The following is a 16,520-nucleotide window of genomic DNA, read 5'->3' on the forward strand; positions in this document are numbered from 1 at the left end:
TTTCAGGTTCGCCTACCATTAAAATGAATGGGACCTGCCGCGAACATTGATTGCGATTGCATTCGCGAACTGCCCCGGCAGATGTTTGTCCATCACTACTCCTGGGTGTATCTACCGGAGCCTGGCTACAATACGGGGACACGCAAGTATTTTGGATGTACTGCCCTTAATGGCAGCAACCACCACATTAATAACAGCATGCATTGTTTGCTATGGGGCTGTACACAATATTGAATATACATGGGTGGGCCACTGGGCTCTATTTATGGATCCTTATTTTCTTGATCACAAGTGCGGCAATATATTTTGCATCAACACTTAGGGGGTCCATTTATATTTATCTTTTATGAGGGGGGGCGGCACCTGGCTTCTTTGATATACACAGCACCATGTTATTTTTTTTTTATTAATACTGCATTGCTCATCAATCCCTGCACCCAACTAGTAAAGCTTACTGGTGCAGTGATTTATTTAAACCATCTGGTCGGTTTTCTACTGTTTCGACTACATACATACATACATACATACATACTATTGCAACTTTTGATACATGTCCCCTGATGAGCCCAGAGACTGTTGGGGGAAACTTGTTGGGACTAAGGTACCTATTGATTCAGTACTATCCATTATGGAAAGTGGGTATCTTATTGCGTGAAGATTAATTGGATCCGAATACTTTGTATTAATAAGTATAGGGTTAATATCAAGGATAGTTCGCTATCTTATTAGCCACATCTGTACCTACAAAACAGCCTCTCCTATCTACGTGGATAATATCTTTATTTTGTTTAGATTTTTCGTGTGTGTCCTAACTTGTGGGTTACTTTTAACTATACATTGCATAAAGGCTAAGTTTTATTAGGGTGGTAATCTGAAATCTTTTCATATATACTGTCCCTACTACACCTATACCCACTGGCAGGTGATTGTCTGAACTTTGATTTTCTACTATGTAGTTCCCTTTAAGTTATGAAGTCACTTTGTGGGGCTCTGTCACCAGGATTTTGGCCATAGTGCTGGGGACATGGGCTGCTAGATGGCCGCTAGCACATCTGCAATACCCAGTCCCCATAGCTCTCTGCTTTTATTGTGTTAAAATACAGTTTTGATCGATATGCAAATGTCCCCAGCTCTATGGCCAAAATCCTGGCGACAGGTTCCCTTTAACTGGTCCTTAAAGTGGGTTTTAGTGACATGCCAGATTTTCAAAAAATGGCCTGGGCAGGAGAGTAAAAACTGGCCCAGCATAGAAGGGGTTAAATAAATGAATTGGAGTGTCTGAAAACAGCCAAGTGCAAATGGACTAGTAAATGCAGATCACAAATGAAGTTGTCAAAGCAGAGTAAGTTACTCACACCGGCGTGGAGACATCTGGCAGAGAACAGCATGAGCAAGTTCTCTGGATTAAGCAAAACTGGTAGTGCAGCCTGCCAGACCCCCTTGACTATACTGCATACATGCTGGGATTCCGCTGGACAAAAACAGTGGCATGCAGCAACTTTTGCACGGCGGAATCCCAGCACATATGCTGCAGAGCAGCCAGATCCCATTATATTCAATGGGGTGTGGAGGACACGTGTTTTTCAGCTATGCCTGAACCAGACAGCAGTTCTGACAGAACAGCCTGCTGGATGTCTCCAATGTTGGTGTGAAACTAGCCTTAAAGTTTTGACAATTATCAATTCACATAGTATACCAGTGTTATCAGGCATGGAAGCTTGATCTGTGTTTCGCTCCTTCTTAAACACAATGTTGCCCAGCTGCAAAACACCAGAAATAACTTTCAGCAATCCTAGGAAAACAAATATTTGAAAGAATTAGAAAAAAACTCCAAAGATCTTGCTTATTATAAGTACTGTTGTCTTTTAATGCACACCGAGGCCAGGGCCCCCTCCCAACTCCTTGATCAGAAAATCGCTCTACCTGAGCATTTAGAGAACAATGTATCTGTTCATATATAAAACCTCTCGCTCCCACTATTAAGAGGTTATCTGTCTGATCCGTGCAGGGCAGCAGGAGAATCTGAATGTGATATGTAAAAAGCGGTCATGTACATGAATAGACCTTGCAGCGATTTATAGCTACAGTGCCCTTCACTCCCTGACTGGTACTAATCTATCTGACCCACCCAGAATGCAGTAGGATCTTAATACCGGGTGCAACTCATTTCAACATAGCAGAGTCCTCTACACAATTAATGTTTAGTATGCAACAGTTATATTCTGGCAGTCTACACGAGATCAAAAGTTAGATATTTAACCCCCACAATTCCCTTAGATTACCAGGGGAGTTTAATTTATAGTTTACCTTAAATTTTTACTGGTATTTCTCATTTTCCTCATCATACTATAGTCAGGTGCACCTTCTAATCCAACAAACACATCCAGAAAAATCTGGTGAATTCTCTTTTGAACCAAGGAACAGTTTTAGAATAACTTATGATTAAAAAGTGAACCTGTCCAAAATTTCACTAACTACTAGCAATGGCCATCAACATTGTAAAAGCATTATAACCATAACTGTCAGTTTTTTTCCAGGTCCCAAAAAGTCGTTTAGTGCCCAAATCTGCTGCCCTTCTCTACTGTCTGCTCCTCCCATAACTTCCCAAAGCTTCCTCCCCTCTTCCCTGACATCATAGTTTGATGCCTTGGCAGGTTAGGAGAAGAGCAGACCACGAGGAAGGGTTGCAGGCTTGGGTGCTATGAAAAGGAAAGCCCACCAGCTGGGCACTTGGGGGCCCACTTTCCATAATGCTTTTCCTGAACATGGAGTAAACACCCAGATGAACAAAAGGTATGAAAATAATGCTCTCTCGCTTGTATCATTTGGGGACACAGGACCGTGGGTATAGCCATTTGCTGCCACTAGGAGGAGACACTAGGCTGAAAAGTGATATGCTCTCTCCAGGCTGGCGGGGGTAAAGACGGCAGGGGAGGAGTTCAGTTTTTAGCTTAGTGTCGTAGGAGGCAGACCTCGCTACTTAGCAGGGTGGCTTTTTTGATCTTTTTCATTTTATTTTTTTACAGAATTTCCTGGATGGGGGCACAGGAACGCTTGGTCCACCACCCTGCCTCCCCCAAGATGACAAAGCGGACCAGGGCAGCCTTGCAACCCTGCTTCCCGCAAGCAAGAGGGCCACCTCCTCTCCAGCCCTTCTCTGCCCAGACCCCTGATGCCAACAGTCGTGAGAGTGGCCCTGCTGGTACAAGACTAAGTGTGAAGACCACAGATGAAGACAGGAGAGTATTATTGTACCTCCCTGTCCCCCCTCACACCAGGGCCTCTTTCTTTAGAGGTAGCGAATCCTCCACCCGTCGCCCACATTTTGTTCTTTTGGTTTTATTTTAATATTTTTTTTGTGAGGCGAGATGCCTCACAAAAAAATAAAATAAATAAAAAAAGAAATAGGGCAATGAAGGGGTTATTCCCAAACCTGGCGGCGGCATTTTAGGTTCCTTCTCCCCAACCCCTTCCGATCTAAACATGGCTCATATCAGGGCAGGGGACATTCATCAATTCAAACGTGCGCCTTCTGCGCTCCATTCCAGGCCCCCTTTCTCCGACTGGGCGGGCTTCTGGTCGGCCAAGCACAGCACTCCTCGGCTGGTATACATCCCGGGCGCCTGCAAGTGCCGTTCTCAGTTCCTCGGAGAGAGGTGGAACTGCGCACAAGCGAGCCGAAGCAGGACACAATTCCTACTGGCTCACCTCCGCACACCCACTCTTCATCCCAGGATGACGCTCAGACCCTCCCTCACTGGAGGGGTTAATTCTAAGAGGGGGGGGGGGGAGCAGTTCGGACTATGACCTGAATCCGGTTCAATCTTCCAAGATTACGTCCATGCTAGCCGGCAGTACTGGTGTATGCATTTCCCCCTTCCTTAGGTGGTAGTTGCACTTCTACTTGATACGGTACTTACCAAGTTTATTACCTCCTTTCTTAGGTGGACTGACCGCACTAGCACTGGTCTCAATGCCAGCCATAGGCGTCCCCCTGTTCCGTAGGTGGCAGAATTGCAGTTCCACCAGTATGCATTAACCTCTTGTATAGGTGGTTTTGTGGCACTCACTGCCGTTGCAGTGTTTACATATGCATTGCCCCCTTACTGGAGTGGAATAATTGCACTTCCCACCTGGTACAGAACTAGTTATATGTAAGAGCGGGTGTCTGTTACGACTTGCCACCGCTGGTAGGGGTTTTGTCCCTGGAACAGAACACTTTTCCTGCCCTGCCACTCCGAGCTGGATAACTGATCACCTTCTTCTGTCTAGCTGACCAGTAGCCATGGGTTTTACGACTCTGGAAGCCCATCTCTATTTTTTCCACGTGCCCAGGGTTCCTCGGGTACGGTGGAGGCATGGCTCGTAATCGCACTCCACCTGGCAAGAGTATTTCTCTCATCTTTGTTCCACTTATCTGCCCTTCCAGGCAGGGTTGCCACATTGTCAATATATGGTCACTGACAGGGCTTCCCATCACCGGTGATGCTCACATCAGCTTTACTTTACCTTTCTCTCGAGGTATGATTCTTTGGCATGCAGTGGGGCATGCCTGGCTCAGGCGTTATTTCCTCGGTTTCTCAGGCAGCTTCTCTCACTAGAGATCTCGCCACAAGTCTCTACGGCTATAAGGGCATTGGTCTACCAATACTCCGCTCCCTACGGGGCGTTCTCTTGGCCAGAGGAGGATCCTGCGGACCTGGATATTTAGTTCTTCTTCCACAGTTGCGGCCAGAAGTCAGCTGTTTGGTGGCGTTTTTTTCCCCAGAGTTGATACGCCTTCTTGTACGAACTTTCTTCTTTTATCGGGAACATAAGACAGTGCTCCACCCCATATACTCTTTGCAGAAGGTTGTCGCCCTTCCACGCCATCACAAACATTGATTTCTCCTTCTCCCTCGCATTATACAGATCAAGCTCTTTATCAGCCATGTGATTTGGCCTCTGAGGTTTGCTTGTCCACGACTGGCGCTTACCGCCGTACAGACTTTTACCATTTTTTTCCTGGAGGTCCTTGTCAAAGCTGACTGCCTCCAAAGGATGTTCTCCAGGCATATCTGTTCAACAGTTGCTCAGGTTTTTTGCTCCTGGGGTAAGACACTGCCCAGCCTTAGCCGACCCGATCAGCGTTTCTTGGGGGGGTCCATTTCCTCCATACAGTAGCTTTCCAGTTGTGGAAGGCAGTATCTTGGTCTTCCAGGCACATGTTCACCAGGTTTTACCAAGTGCCTTCCTAGGCATCGGCGGATACTGCTCCAGGCAGCAAAGTTGTGGCGGCGGCAGTGGGTTACGCATCCTCAAGGGGCGATTTGTTTCCCTCCCCGTGGACTGCTTTAGGACATCCCACGGTCCTGTGTCCCCCAATGATACGAGAGAGAAAACAAGATTTTTGTGAAACTCTCCTGTAAAATCTCTCTCGCTTAGTTCATTGGGGGACAGCTCCCACCCAGTAATTTCTGTTTGCCGTGAAGAATGGCGGTTGTGGAGCCATTATGGCCCTCAGTTCTGGTTCGATCTGACTGGCGTTGGTCAGTTATTGGTTATTTACCGTATGGTTTTTTTTCCCTCCTACTCCTATTGCTTGGGCACAAACTGATATGCTCTCTCCAGGCTAAAAGGGGTATAGCCGGCAGGGGAGGAGTTCACTTTTCAGCCTAGTGTCGCCTCCTAGTGGCAGCAAGCAGCTATTCCCACGGTTCTGTGTCCCCCCCCCAATGAACTACGTGAGCAAGATTTTACAGGAGAGTTTCACAAAAATCTTGTTTTTACATCGTTGACAGCCATTGCTGGTAGTTATATTAGTGAAACTTACCCCCATCCTGCAGTTTATAGAAATACCCCATATATGGTTGTAAACTGCTGTGTGGTCACACTGCAGGTCTCAGAAGAGAAGGAGCACCATATGGCTTTGGGGAGCACTTATTTTTTTAAACAAACACTTGGCTGTGAAAATGAAAAATTACACATATTACAAGAATATATCACTTTAGGCCCCAATTTTTTATTTCAACAAGGAGTAACAGGAGAAAATGCACCCCACTATCAATTTTCTCCTGAATACAGCAGCACCCCATATGTGGCCACGAACTGCTGTATGGACACCACAGGGCTCAGTAGCTGAAAAAAAATGCCATATGGCTTTTTTTGGATGCCCTGTCACATTTGAAGAGACCCTGAGGTCCCCATTTGGAAGCTACCCCCCAGGCATTCATTAAGGGGTATGGTGAGTGGTTTCAAAGAATATAGAAACAGCTTGTTTTGGATCAGAAGAGACAGAACATACTGATTTTCTAACATGGAATTTGCGCAAATGGTTTTAGGGGCCATAACTTAACTGAGCTGTGTGAGGGCTTTTTTTGTCCGATTTTAAAAGGTACATGACTTTATCACTATACTTTTTTTAGGTAGCGAGGTGAGCAAAGACTGCAATGCTTTCTGTTTAAAATTTATATTTGTTATGGGTATTAGTACAATTATATGATAACTATGCTGTGGGTCGATATGGTTATGGCGATACCACATTTATATAGTTTTTCACATTTTACACATCTTTCAGCCCAAATCTTTGATTAAAGTTATATTTTGCATCTCCACATGCTAACCTAAAATAATTATATTTTTCTGCCAACCTAGCTGTCTGAGGGCTTGGTTTTGTGCGACGAGGTGCAGTTTTTATTGGTACCATTTAGGTGTGCATGACGGATTACTTTTTAATACAATTGTTTTGCAAAATTGCAATTAGGGCTGCAACGATTAATCGATGTAATCGATTATATTCGATAACTGGATTCGTTGTCGACGAATCCAGTTATCGAATAATCGCCGATTCGTTGCTATTCGGGCGGGCGGGCGCTGCATCTTTATTTTACCTTTTTACAATGACGCTCCCGCTCCTGTAACAGCCAGGCAGAGCGGACGGCGGCGTAACGTCACTCACGTGACACGCCTGCTCCGCCTCCTTCATTCATGAAGTGGGCGGAGCAGGCGCGTCACGTGATTGAGTGACGTTACACCGCCGTCCGCTCTTCCTGGCTGTTACAGGAGCGGGAGCGTCATTGTAAAAAGGTAAAATAAAGATGCAAGCATCGGGGCCGGGGCTGTTAGGGGGAAGGGGGAGGGGGGGTCTGTGTATAGCACTGCTATGGGGAGGGGGGTCTGTGCACTGTTATGCCCATAACGCCGTCCACAGATCCCCCATAATAACGCCGTCCACAGATCCCCCATAATAACGCCGTCCACAGATCCCCATAATAACGCCGTCCACAGATCCCCCATAATAACGCCGTCCACAGATCCCCCATAATAACGCCGTCCACAGATCCCCCATAATAACGCCGTCCACAGATCCCCCATAATAACGCCGTCCACAGATCCCCCATAATAACGCCGTCCACAGATCCCCCATAATAACGCCGTCCACAGATCCCCCATAATAACGCCGTCCACAGATCCCCCATAATAACGCCGTCCACAGATCCCCCATAATAACGCCGTCCACAGATCCCCCATAATAACGCCGTCCACAGATCCCCCATAATAACGCCGTCCACAGATCCCCCATAATAACGCCGTCCACAGATCCCCCATAATAACGCCGTCCACAGATCCCCCATAATAACGCCGTCCACAGATCCCCCATAAGTGCCGTCCACAGATCCCCCATAAGTGCCGTCCACAGATCCCCCATAAGTGTCGTCCACAGATCCCCCATAAGTGTCGTCCACAGATCCCCCATAAGTGTCGTCCACAGATCCCCCATAAGTGTCGTCCACAGATCCCCCATAAGTGTCGTCCACAGATCCCCCATAAGTGTCGTCCACAGATCCCCCATAATAGTGTCGTCCACAGATCCCCCATAATAGTGTCGTCCACAGATCCCGCATAATAGTGTCGTCCACAGATCCCCCATAATAGTGTCGTCCACAGATCCCCCATAATAGTGTCGTCCACAGATCCCCCATAATAGTGTCGTCCACAGATCCCCCATAATAGTGTCGTCCACAGATCCCCCATAATAGTGTCGTCCACAATTTGTTTTAATATGGCCTTTGAACATAATTTTTCAAGTAAGATCATATAAACCTCTGTTTTGTAATTTTGTCGTTTTTTCCGATTAATCGTAGTAATTAATCGGCAACTAATCGATTATTCAAATAATAGTTAGCTGCAGCCCTAATTGCAATAACGTCAGTTTTTTTATGGCGTTCACAGTGAGGGAAAATAACGTAATCCTTTTATAGATCATGTTTGGGATGCGGCACTACCAGTCGTGTAGTGCATTTTTCCCTTTTTATCCAATTATAAATGTGCAGATCTAGAAAAACCATTGAACCTTCCATTTATTTTTTTACTTTATTTTTGTATGACTAGGGCTCTGTATTTAGTTTTTAATGGATTTTTCTATAAATTATTTTTAACTGTTCAGCTAGAGTGCTGAATTCTTTTTTTGATAGAGTGAGCTCTGCCCCTCAACCATTGGAATGCTGCCATGGCAGCGCAGCGGCATGATGGAAGCGGGAGGGCACTCCCACCATTAACCCCTTCCATACAGCAGTCTATGGTCCACAGCATGGATTGTGGTAAATGGCCAACATTGTGCGGGCACTGAGGTCAGCTGTTGCAGCAGAGTTTCAGCTGTCTATTGCAGCTAACACGAGTTGCCCAGGCCGTCGGCCATACCGAAACTGGGGGACAGCAGCTGCAGGGGAACATTGGAGGCTGCAGCAGGGGCCATCTAAACATCTAACTAGCTAGTGTTAAAATCCTCCAATTGGCTAGTCTGTATAGACTAACCAGAGGGATCATCCTCATTGGTCCTGGGCCAGTTAGCCAAGAACCCTGGCTGTAACAGCCATGTTCTCAGCACTGTCACCATGTGTATAGACATGGCGACAGTTTGCAGCCATGAACAAACCTGTACATCTCAGTGACTTAATGCACTGCAGTCCATGACTTACATGAGGTACATCATTGTGGATTAAGTGGTTAACAAGAATGAGAAAAACTTAGATGCGCCAGAATTTTTTAATGTGGAATACAATTACTTTCCAAAACCTGTGGTGACAGATCCACTAAAGCTACTGTAAAACTAGATTTCAACACATACCAATTTGTTCTTCATCAGGAATGCTCATTATTTTCATTGCCTCCAAAGTTTCTTGAAACAAATCTTTATCCTGCTGACCTGGAATGGTAACATGTCCATTGGAAAGGAAACGGTACTTATTGTAGGCCTCTAACAGAAGATCAGCTGAAAGACACAAGTTGAAACAGACTACTTTGTAAATCCCACATTTTAAACCCTATAGTGGTTTTCCCCATTGATTAATTGCCCTGAACCAGGAATTAAAGATACAAAAAAAATATTTTCTATATTTAACCACTTAAGGGCCACAGGTTTATACCCCCATAGTGACCAGGCTTGTTTTTACAAAATCGTCACTTCACAACTTGCTCGGTCATGCAACTTGGCACCCAAATGAATTTTAACTCCATTTCTTCTCACAAATACAGATTTCTTTTGGTGGTATTTGATTGCTGTTAAGATTTTTTGTTTTTCCGATATTAATCAAAATAAGCCACAATTCTCTAAAAAAGTGCATTTTTAACTTTCTGGTTAAATTGTTCAAATATAATTACATTTCTATACAAGTTTGTGTCAGTTTATTGTGCTACATGTGTTTGATAAAATAATCCAATAAGTGTATATTTATTGGTTTGCGCAAAAGTTATAGCGTTTACAAACTATGGCACAAAAATGAATTTCCGCATTTTGAAGAAGCTCTGACTTTCAGCACCCGTCATGTTTCTTGAGGTGCTAGAATGCACCCCATTTTGGAAAGAAGATACCCCAAGGTATCCTGTGAGGGGCATGGAGAGTTCCTAGAATTTTTATATATTTTTTTTGGCACAAGTTAGTGGAAATTTTTTTTTTTTTTTTTTTAAATGTCTTCTTACAAAGTCTCACATTCCACTAACCTGTGACAAAAAATGAAATTTTACATGAACTCGCCATGCCCCTCACGAAATACCTTTTTTGGGGGGGAGGGGTTTCTTTCCAAAATGGGGTCCCTTGAGGGGTATTTATACTGCCCTGGCATTTTAGGGGACCTAAAGCGCGAGAAGTAGTTTGGAATCCAAATGCGTAAAAAATGCCCTGTGAAATCCTAAAGGTACTTTTTAGAATTTGGGCCCCTTTGTGCACCTAGGCTGCAAAAAAGTGTCACATGTGGTATTGCCATACAATGTGTTTTGGTCTGTCTTTTTACATATACCCATGAAGGGTGAGAAATTTCTCTAAAAGACAACTTTTCCCAATTTTTTTTATACAAAGTTGTCATTTTACAGAGATATTTCTCTCACTCAGCATGGGTATATGTAAAAAGACACACCCCCAAAACACATTGCCCAACTTCTCCCGAGTACGGCGATACCACTTGTGACACTTTTGCAGCCTAGGTGCACAAAGGGGCCCAAATTCTAAAGAGTACCTTTAGGATTTCACAGGGCATTTTTTACGCATTTGGATTCCAAACTACTTCTCACGCTTTAGGGCCCCTAAAATGCCAGGGCAGCATAAATAACCCACATGTGACCCCAAGGTATTCCGTGAGGGGCATGGCGAGTTCATAGATCATTTTTTTTTGGCACAAGTTAGCGGACATTAACATTTTTTTCTCTGTCTCCCTTTCCGCTATCTTGTGACAAAAAGTTCAATCTTTCATGGACTCAATATGCCCCTCAGCGAATACCTTGGGGTGTCTTTCCAAAATGGGGTCATTTGTGGGGTGTTTGTACTGCCCTGGCATTTGAGGTCTCCACAATCATTGCATGTATGATCAGCATTAGGAGTTTCTGCTATTCTCCTTATATTGATCATACGGATAATGAGTTTTTTTTTCCGTTCAGCCTCTGATCGCATCTATCAATGTGGATGAAAAAATCTGCCAAAAAATGTGCAAAAGGGGAAAGGCATCTGCCAGGACATAGGAGCTCCACCCAACATCCAAACCCACTCAGCTCGTATGCCCTGGCAAACCCGATTTCTCAATTCACATCAATCGATGTGGATGAATAAATCATTGCCGGAATTTTTTATTCAAAGTGTTTGCCAAAGCATATAAACACCACCCCTCAGCTCATAAGCTTCGGCAAACGTATCTTTCTTACTGCAGAGGAGAAATCTCGTCTTGCAGCGCCGCATACGACTTGTGTAATCTGACAGCAGCGCAATGCTTCTGTCAGAATGCACATCAGTGCTGCAGCAGATTGATCACTTGGTCCACGAAGGTAAAATAAAAAATAAAAAAAAGCCACAACGCAATAAATTAACATTAACTTTATATAACATTTGAACAGAACATTAACTTTTATAAAACTTTATTGAACTTTTGAAACAGAACTAACTTTTTTTGCTTACCTGTGATTTTTTTTTTTACACCTTAAGGGGGACAAACTTTTCCTTCCCCATGGGACAATGTGCAAAGCGCCCAGAGATGTGGCGAAGTACATTATGTACTTTGTCCCAGGTGAAAGGAGAGGTCCTGTGTAACGCGATCCCTACACTAATAGTGTACCTGTGTGTGGTACTTGCGGAAACACTCCCTTATGCATAGGGCAGGCTGGTCAGGACAAAAAAAAATATATATAAAAATAAAAAATAAAATAAAAAAAAGGTGGTGTCACGCCTTATTCCACCCCTGCTACAGACATCTTTTCCTTTGGAAATGTTGAGTTGGGGTACCAGGATAGACACTCGGGAAGTGTCTGCCATGTAGCTGGCTCACTGACCCTCCATTTCCGAAATTATCTCTTCCTGGAATTTTAGGAAGGATCCTGTTCTCACAGCCTTACTGTAGAGAACACAACTACTATACATAGCCAATTGAATTAAATATACAGACACCACCTTATACCAGCGTCTGGTGCAGCGAGACACTAAATAGGGAGCCAACATCTGGTCATTGAAGTCCACCCCTCCCATGTGAAGGTTATAGTCGTGGACAGAGAGGGGGTTTCTCAATGACTCCAGTTGCCCTTTCAATTTGTCGTGTCTGCGTGAATGGTGGACAGAAGGTAAACGTCCCTCTTGTCCCTCCACTTCACCGCGAGCAGTTCTTGGTCACACAAGGTAGCCCTCTTCCCCCGTGCAAGTCGGGTACTAACGAGCTGTGGGGGGGGGGGGGGGGGGGGGGGGGGGCCTAGGCAGCGCAGTGCCACAGCATTGAATTCCGACTAGATGTAAGTGCCAAAAGAGGGCCACGTATAAGTGGTACCCCTTGTGGAGTTAGGGTGACACCAAGTCCCAGACAATCTTGCCACTGCTCCCCAGGTAGTCAGAACATCCGACCGGCTCCAGTTTTGAGTCTTTTCCCTCATAGACCCTAAAACGATATGTATAGCCTGTGGCCCTTTCACAGAGCTTATACAGTTTGACCCCATACTGGGCACGCTTGCTGGGGGATGTACTGTTTGATGCCAAGGCGCCCAGTAAAATGTACAAGGGACTCATCTATTCAGATGTTTTGATTAAGGGTATATGCATCTGCAAATCTGGATGATAAATGATCTATGAGGGGCCGGTCATAAGGCGGTCTCTTGGATGACAGGTGTTATTGTCAGCGAAATGCATAAAGCACATGATGACCTCAAAACGTGCCCTAGACACTGCAGCAGAGAACATGGGCATGTAACGTATTGGGTCTTTAGACCAATATGACCGCAATACTTTTTGTTAGACCCATGCCGAGGATAAGGCCCGAAAAAAAAAATCATTACATTCGGAAACTGACTGGTTTCCACCGGTAAGGCTGGGCAAAGAAGCTTTCTGGATTGGCGGTAATAAACTGTGGCGTAGAGATTGGTTTCTGCCACAACTAGGTCATAGAGATCCGCGGTGAAGAACAGCTAAAAAACCTCGAGGGCTGATCCCAAATGAGCGGTCTCCACACGAACTCCAGACTGTGCGGTGAAAGGGGGCAATACGGGTGTGGTGGAAGCAGGGGAGTGCCAATTAGGATTTGCCAGCACCTCTGGGAGACTAAGGGTTCTACGGGCCTGTGAACACGGTGGCTGCGACGGGGGAGTTACTGCATGTGCCACTGCCCTTGAACTGCCCTTCTGGTGCTCGCCACTTCACCAGGGAATAAGGCAGTGCTGGTTGAAGGTCTAGGATGTGCTGCGCTGCTGCTGTGTGTATGCCGCACCATAAAAAAAGATCAGCGCTAGCACCACTTTGCTGCAAATGAGGCTCATCATGCTGGGTATGCAGAACACTGACATGGGATCGGGTACGCCTGACCGTAGCCGGGACCTCAACCTAGTCATCTTCTCTAGCGGTTAGAGTGCAGTCTACAGGTTCATATTCTGAACCACTGGATTGAGGGGGTGAGGCGTCCATCGCTTTCATCCTTCACGGCCAGATTCCTGTAGGCCTCTTCAGCGGAATACCCCTTGTTTGACATTTTGGGCTCACTAAATTTAGGGAGTATTCATCTGAGACTACCCAGGAAAAAGAGCAAACCTACCTAGTAAAAAGGAGTGCTTGGAAGTATAGCTGCAATCGCTAATAAAGATCCAAAAAGCTCAAGTGATCTTTATAGCGGCACAGCGATTTAACGGTGTTTTTGCAGTGATCAGAAAAAAAAATAATCAGTCCGCGGTGGGGCTGACTGAACGCAAGTGTGCGCTCAAGATCAGGTAATGTACTTATATAGATCTGATTGCGATCAGTCTTGATCACTTACAGATGCTATATAGTAGTGCCGATTAGCGACAGTGATGACTTTAATTAGCGACTAATCAGTAACTGCGGTGCGGTGGGCTGGGAGCCAACTACCTAGCAAGTAGCTAAATACCTGGCGGTGATGAGGGACCCTTACAGGGGGACGATCAGGGAGTTTATATTGGGTGATCAGAGGCTAATAAGGGGTTAAATAAGTGACGGGGGGGGGGGGGGTGTAATGTGTATGTGTTTGGTTTGATTGGTGCTACTTACAGAGCTGCCTGTGTCCTCTGGTGGTCGATCCAAGCAAGAGACCACCAGAGGAGCAGGTATATCAGATACTATTTTCAAAATAGCATCTAACATACCCATTTCATTGGTCATTTCAAAAATCCACAGCCTGCCAGCCAATGATCGTGGCCAGCAGGCTGTAGATGAACTTCTGAACTGTGAAATCCTGTGAATGCGCGCTCCTGTGAGCGTGCGTTCACAGGAAATCTCAGGCCACACGAGATGACGCTGATCAGCGTTAGTGTGACCTGAGGGAGCAACCGCAGTCACGCCTTTTGGCGTTAGTGTGATGGGAGGTGGTCCACCAACCGCTTCCAGTGCTGCGCTTTTGTTTACTTTGCTGCAGCAATAACATGTAGTCATACCCCCCACTGTTGCAGCCAATTACTGGACACAGCAGCATATGGCATGAGACATGGGATTTAGGGCCCATTCACATGACCATATATTTGTCCGCATCTGTTCTGCAAAATGTGGACCTATTAGTTTCAATACAGTGTTCCATCCACATCTGTACTTCCGTCCTTTGCCCCCAGAAAAAAAAGACAGAACAGGTCATATTTGTGCCTATAATTGCAAACAAGAATAGACATTTCTACACAGGACACCGCAATCTCACAGAAATGCAGAACTCACGTGGCCGGTACCAGTGTTTTGCAGATCCACAATTTGCAGATCTCAAAACGGGTATGGTCGTCCGATTGAGCCCTTACAGTAATGTTATACTGCACTCAAGTCTGTAAGTGATCAAGAGTGATCGCAATCAGATCTACATCAGTACATTAGGGTCACCTTAGGCTCTACAAAAAACAGTGTTCGCCCGATCAGGCCTGATCTTGTACCCACACTTGTGTTTAGTCCGCCCCACCGTAGTGGCAATTAATTTTTTCCGATTACTGCAAAAACACCGTAAAATCGCTGCGGCGCTATAAAGATCACTTGAGTTTTCTGGATCTTTATTAGCAATTGCAGCTTTACTTCGCAAGCACTGCTTTTTACTAGGCAGGTGTGCTCTTTTTCCTGGGTAGTCTCAGAGGAACACCCCCCTAAATTTAGTTAGCCCAAAATGTCAAAGGGGTATTCCGCTGAAGAGGCCTACAGGATTCTTGCCCTGATGGATGAAAGCGATGGGGACGCCTCACCCGCTGAATCCAGTGGTTCCGAATATAGACCTGTAGACAGCAGTGGCACTCTAACTGCTAGCGAAGATGACAAGGTTGAGGTCCCTGCTATGGTCAGGCGTACCCAACCCCATGTCAGTGTTCTGCATACCCCGCGTGATGACTCGTTTGCAGCAGAGTGGTGCTAGAGCTGATCTTTATGGTGCGGCATACACCAGCAGCGCAGCACATCCTGCCGTATTCCCTGGTGAAGTAGCGAGCACCAGAAGGGCAGTTCAAGCTGGCACGGTGGCTTGTGCAGTAACTCTCCTGTCGCAGCCACCACGTTCACAGACCTGTAGAGCCCTTAGTCTCCCAGAGGTGCTGGCAAACGCAAATTGGAAATCCCCTGCTTCCACCGCACCCGTATTGCCCCCTTTCACCACCCAGTCTGGAGTTTGCGTGCAGACAGCTCATTTAGGATCGGCCCTTGAGTTTGAGCTCTAGCTGTTCTTCACCGCGGATCTCTATGACTTAGTTGTGGCAGAAACCAACCGCTACGCCACACAGTATATAACAGCCAATCCGGAAAGCTTCCATGCCCAGCCTTACTGGTGGGAACCAGTCAGTTTCCAAATTTAAAATATTTTTGGGCCTTATCCTCAGCATGGGTCCAACTAAGAAAAATGTATTGCGGTCCTACTGGTCTAAATACCCAATACATTACATGCCCATGTTCTCTGCTGCTATGTCCAGGGCACGCTTTGAGGTCATCATGCGCTTTATGAAATTTCACTGACAATAAAACCGAGAGGCCACACTGCTTATGAACAGCTCCACAAAATTCGGCCCGTCAGACCGTTTGTCATCCAGATTACCCCCAATCAGAACATCTGCATAGACGAGTCCCTTGAACATTTTACCGGGCGCCTTGGCATCAAACAGTACATCCCCAGCAAGCACGCCCGGTATGGGGTCAAACTGTATAAGCTCTGTGAAAGGCCCACAGGCTATACATATCGTTTTAGGGTCTATGAGGGAAAAGACTCAAAATTGGAGCCGGTTGGATGTCCTGACTACCTGGGGAGCAGTGGCAAGATTTGTCTGGGACTTGGTGTCACCATTACTCCACAAGGGGTACCACTTATACATGGACAATTTTTACACAAGCATGGCCCTCTTTCGGCACTTACATTAGTCTGAATTCAATGCTGTGGTACCACGCGACCTAGTCACGGGGCTTCCCCCCCCCCAACGGCTCGTTAATACCTGACTTGTACGGGGGCTGCCTTGTGTGACCAAGAACTGCTCGCGGTGAAGTGGAGGGACAAGAGGGACGTTTATCTTCTGTCCACCAGTCACGCAGACAACAGTACAAATTGAAAGGGCAACTGGAGTCATTGAGA

General features: G+C 45.8%; 1 protein-coding gene across 2 annotated transcripts in view; it reads right to left on the reverse strand.

Moving 5' to 3' along the window:
* Positions 1–16,520, reverse strand: part of MYH9 (myosin heavy chain 9) — a 304,187-nt gene that overhangs the window by 175,307 nt on the left and 112,360 nt on the right. For both annotated transcript variants that reach the window (XM_044302210.1, XM_044302209.1), the window contains 2 exons: positions 9,107–9,250; positions 1,697–1,792 (listed from right to left, as the gene is read on the reverse strand). In XM_044302210.1, coding sequence (XP_044158145.1) covers positions 1,697–1,792; positions 9,107–9,250 — 240 coding nt within the window. The remainder of the gene's footprint in view (positions 1–1,696; positions 1,793–9,106; positions 9,251–16,520) is intronic.

Source organism: Bufo gargarizans, chromosome 7 (genome assembly GCF_014858855.1).
Source record: "Bufo gargarizans isolate SCDJY-AF-19 chromosome 7, ASM1485885v1, whole genome shotgun sequence".
NCBI classification, from domain to species: domain Eukaryota; kingdom Metazoa; phylum Chordata; class Amphibia; order Anura; family Bufonidae; genus Bufo; species Bufo gargarizans.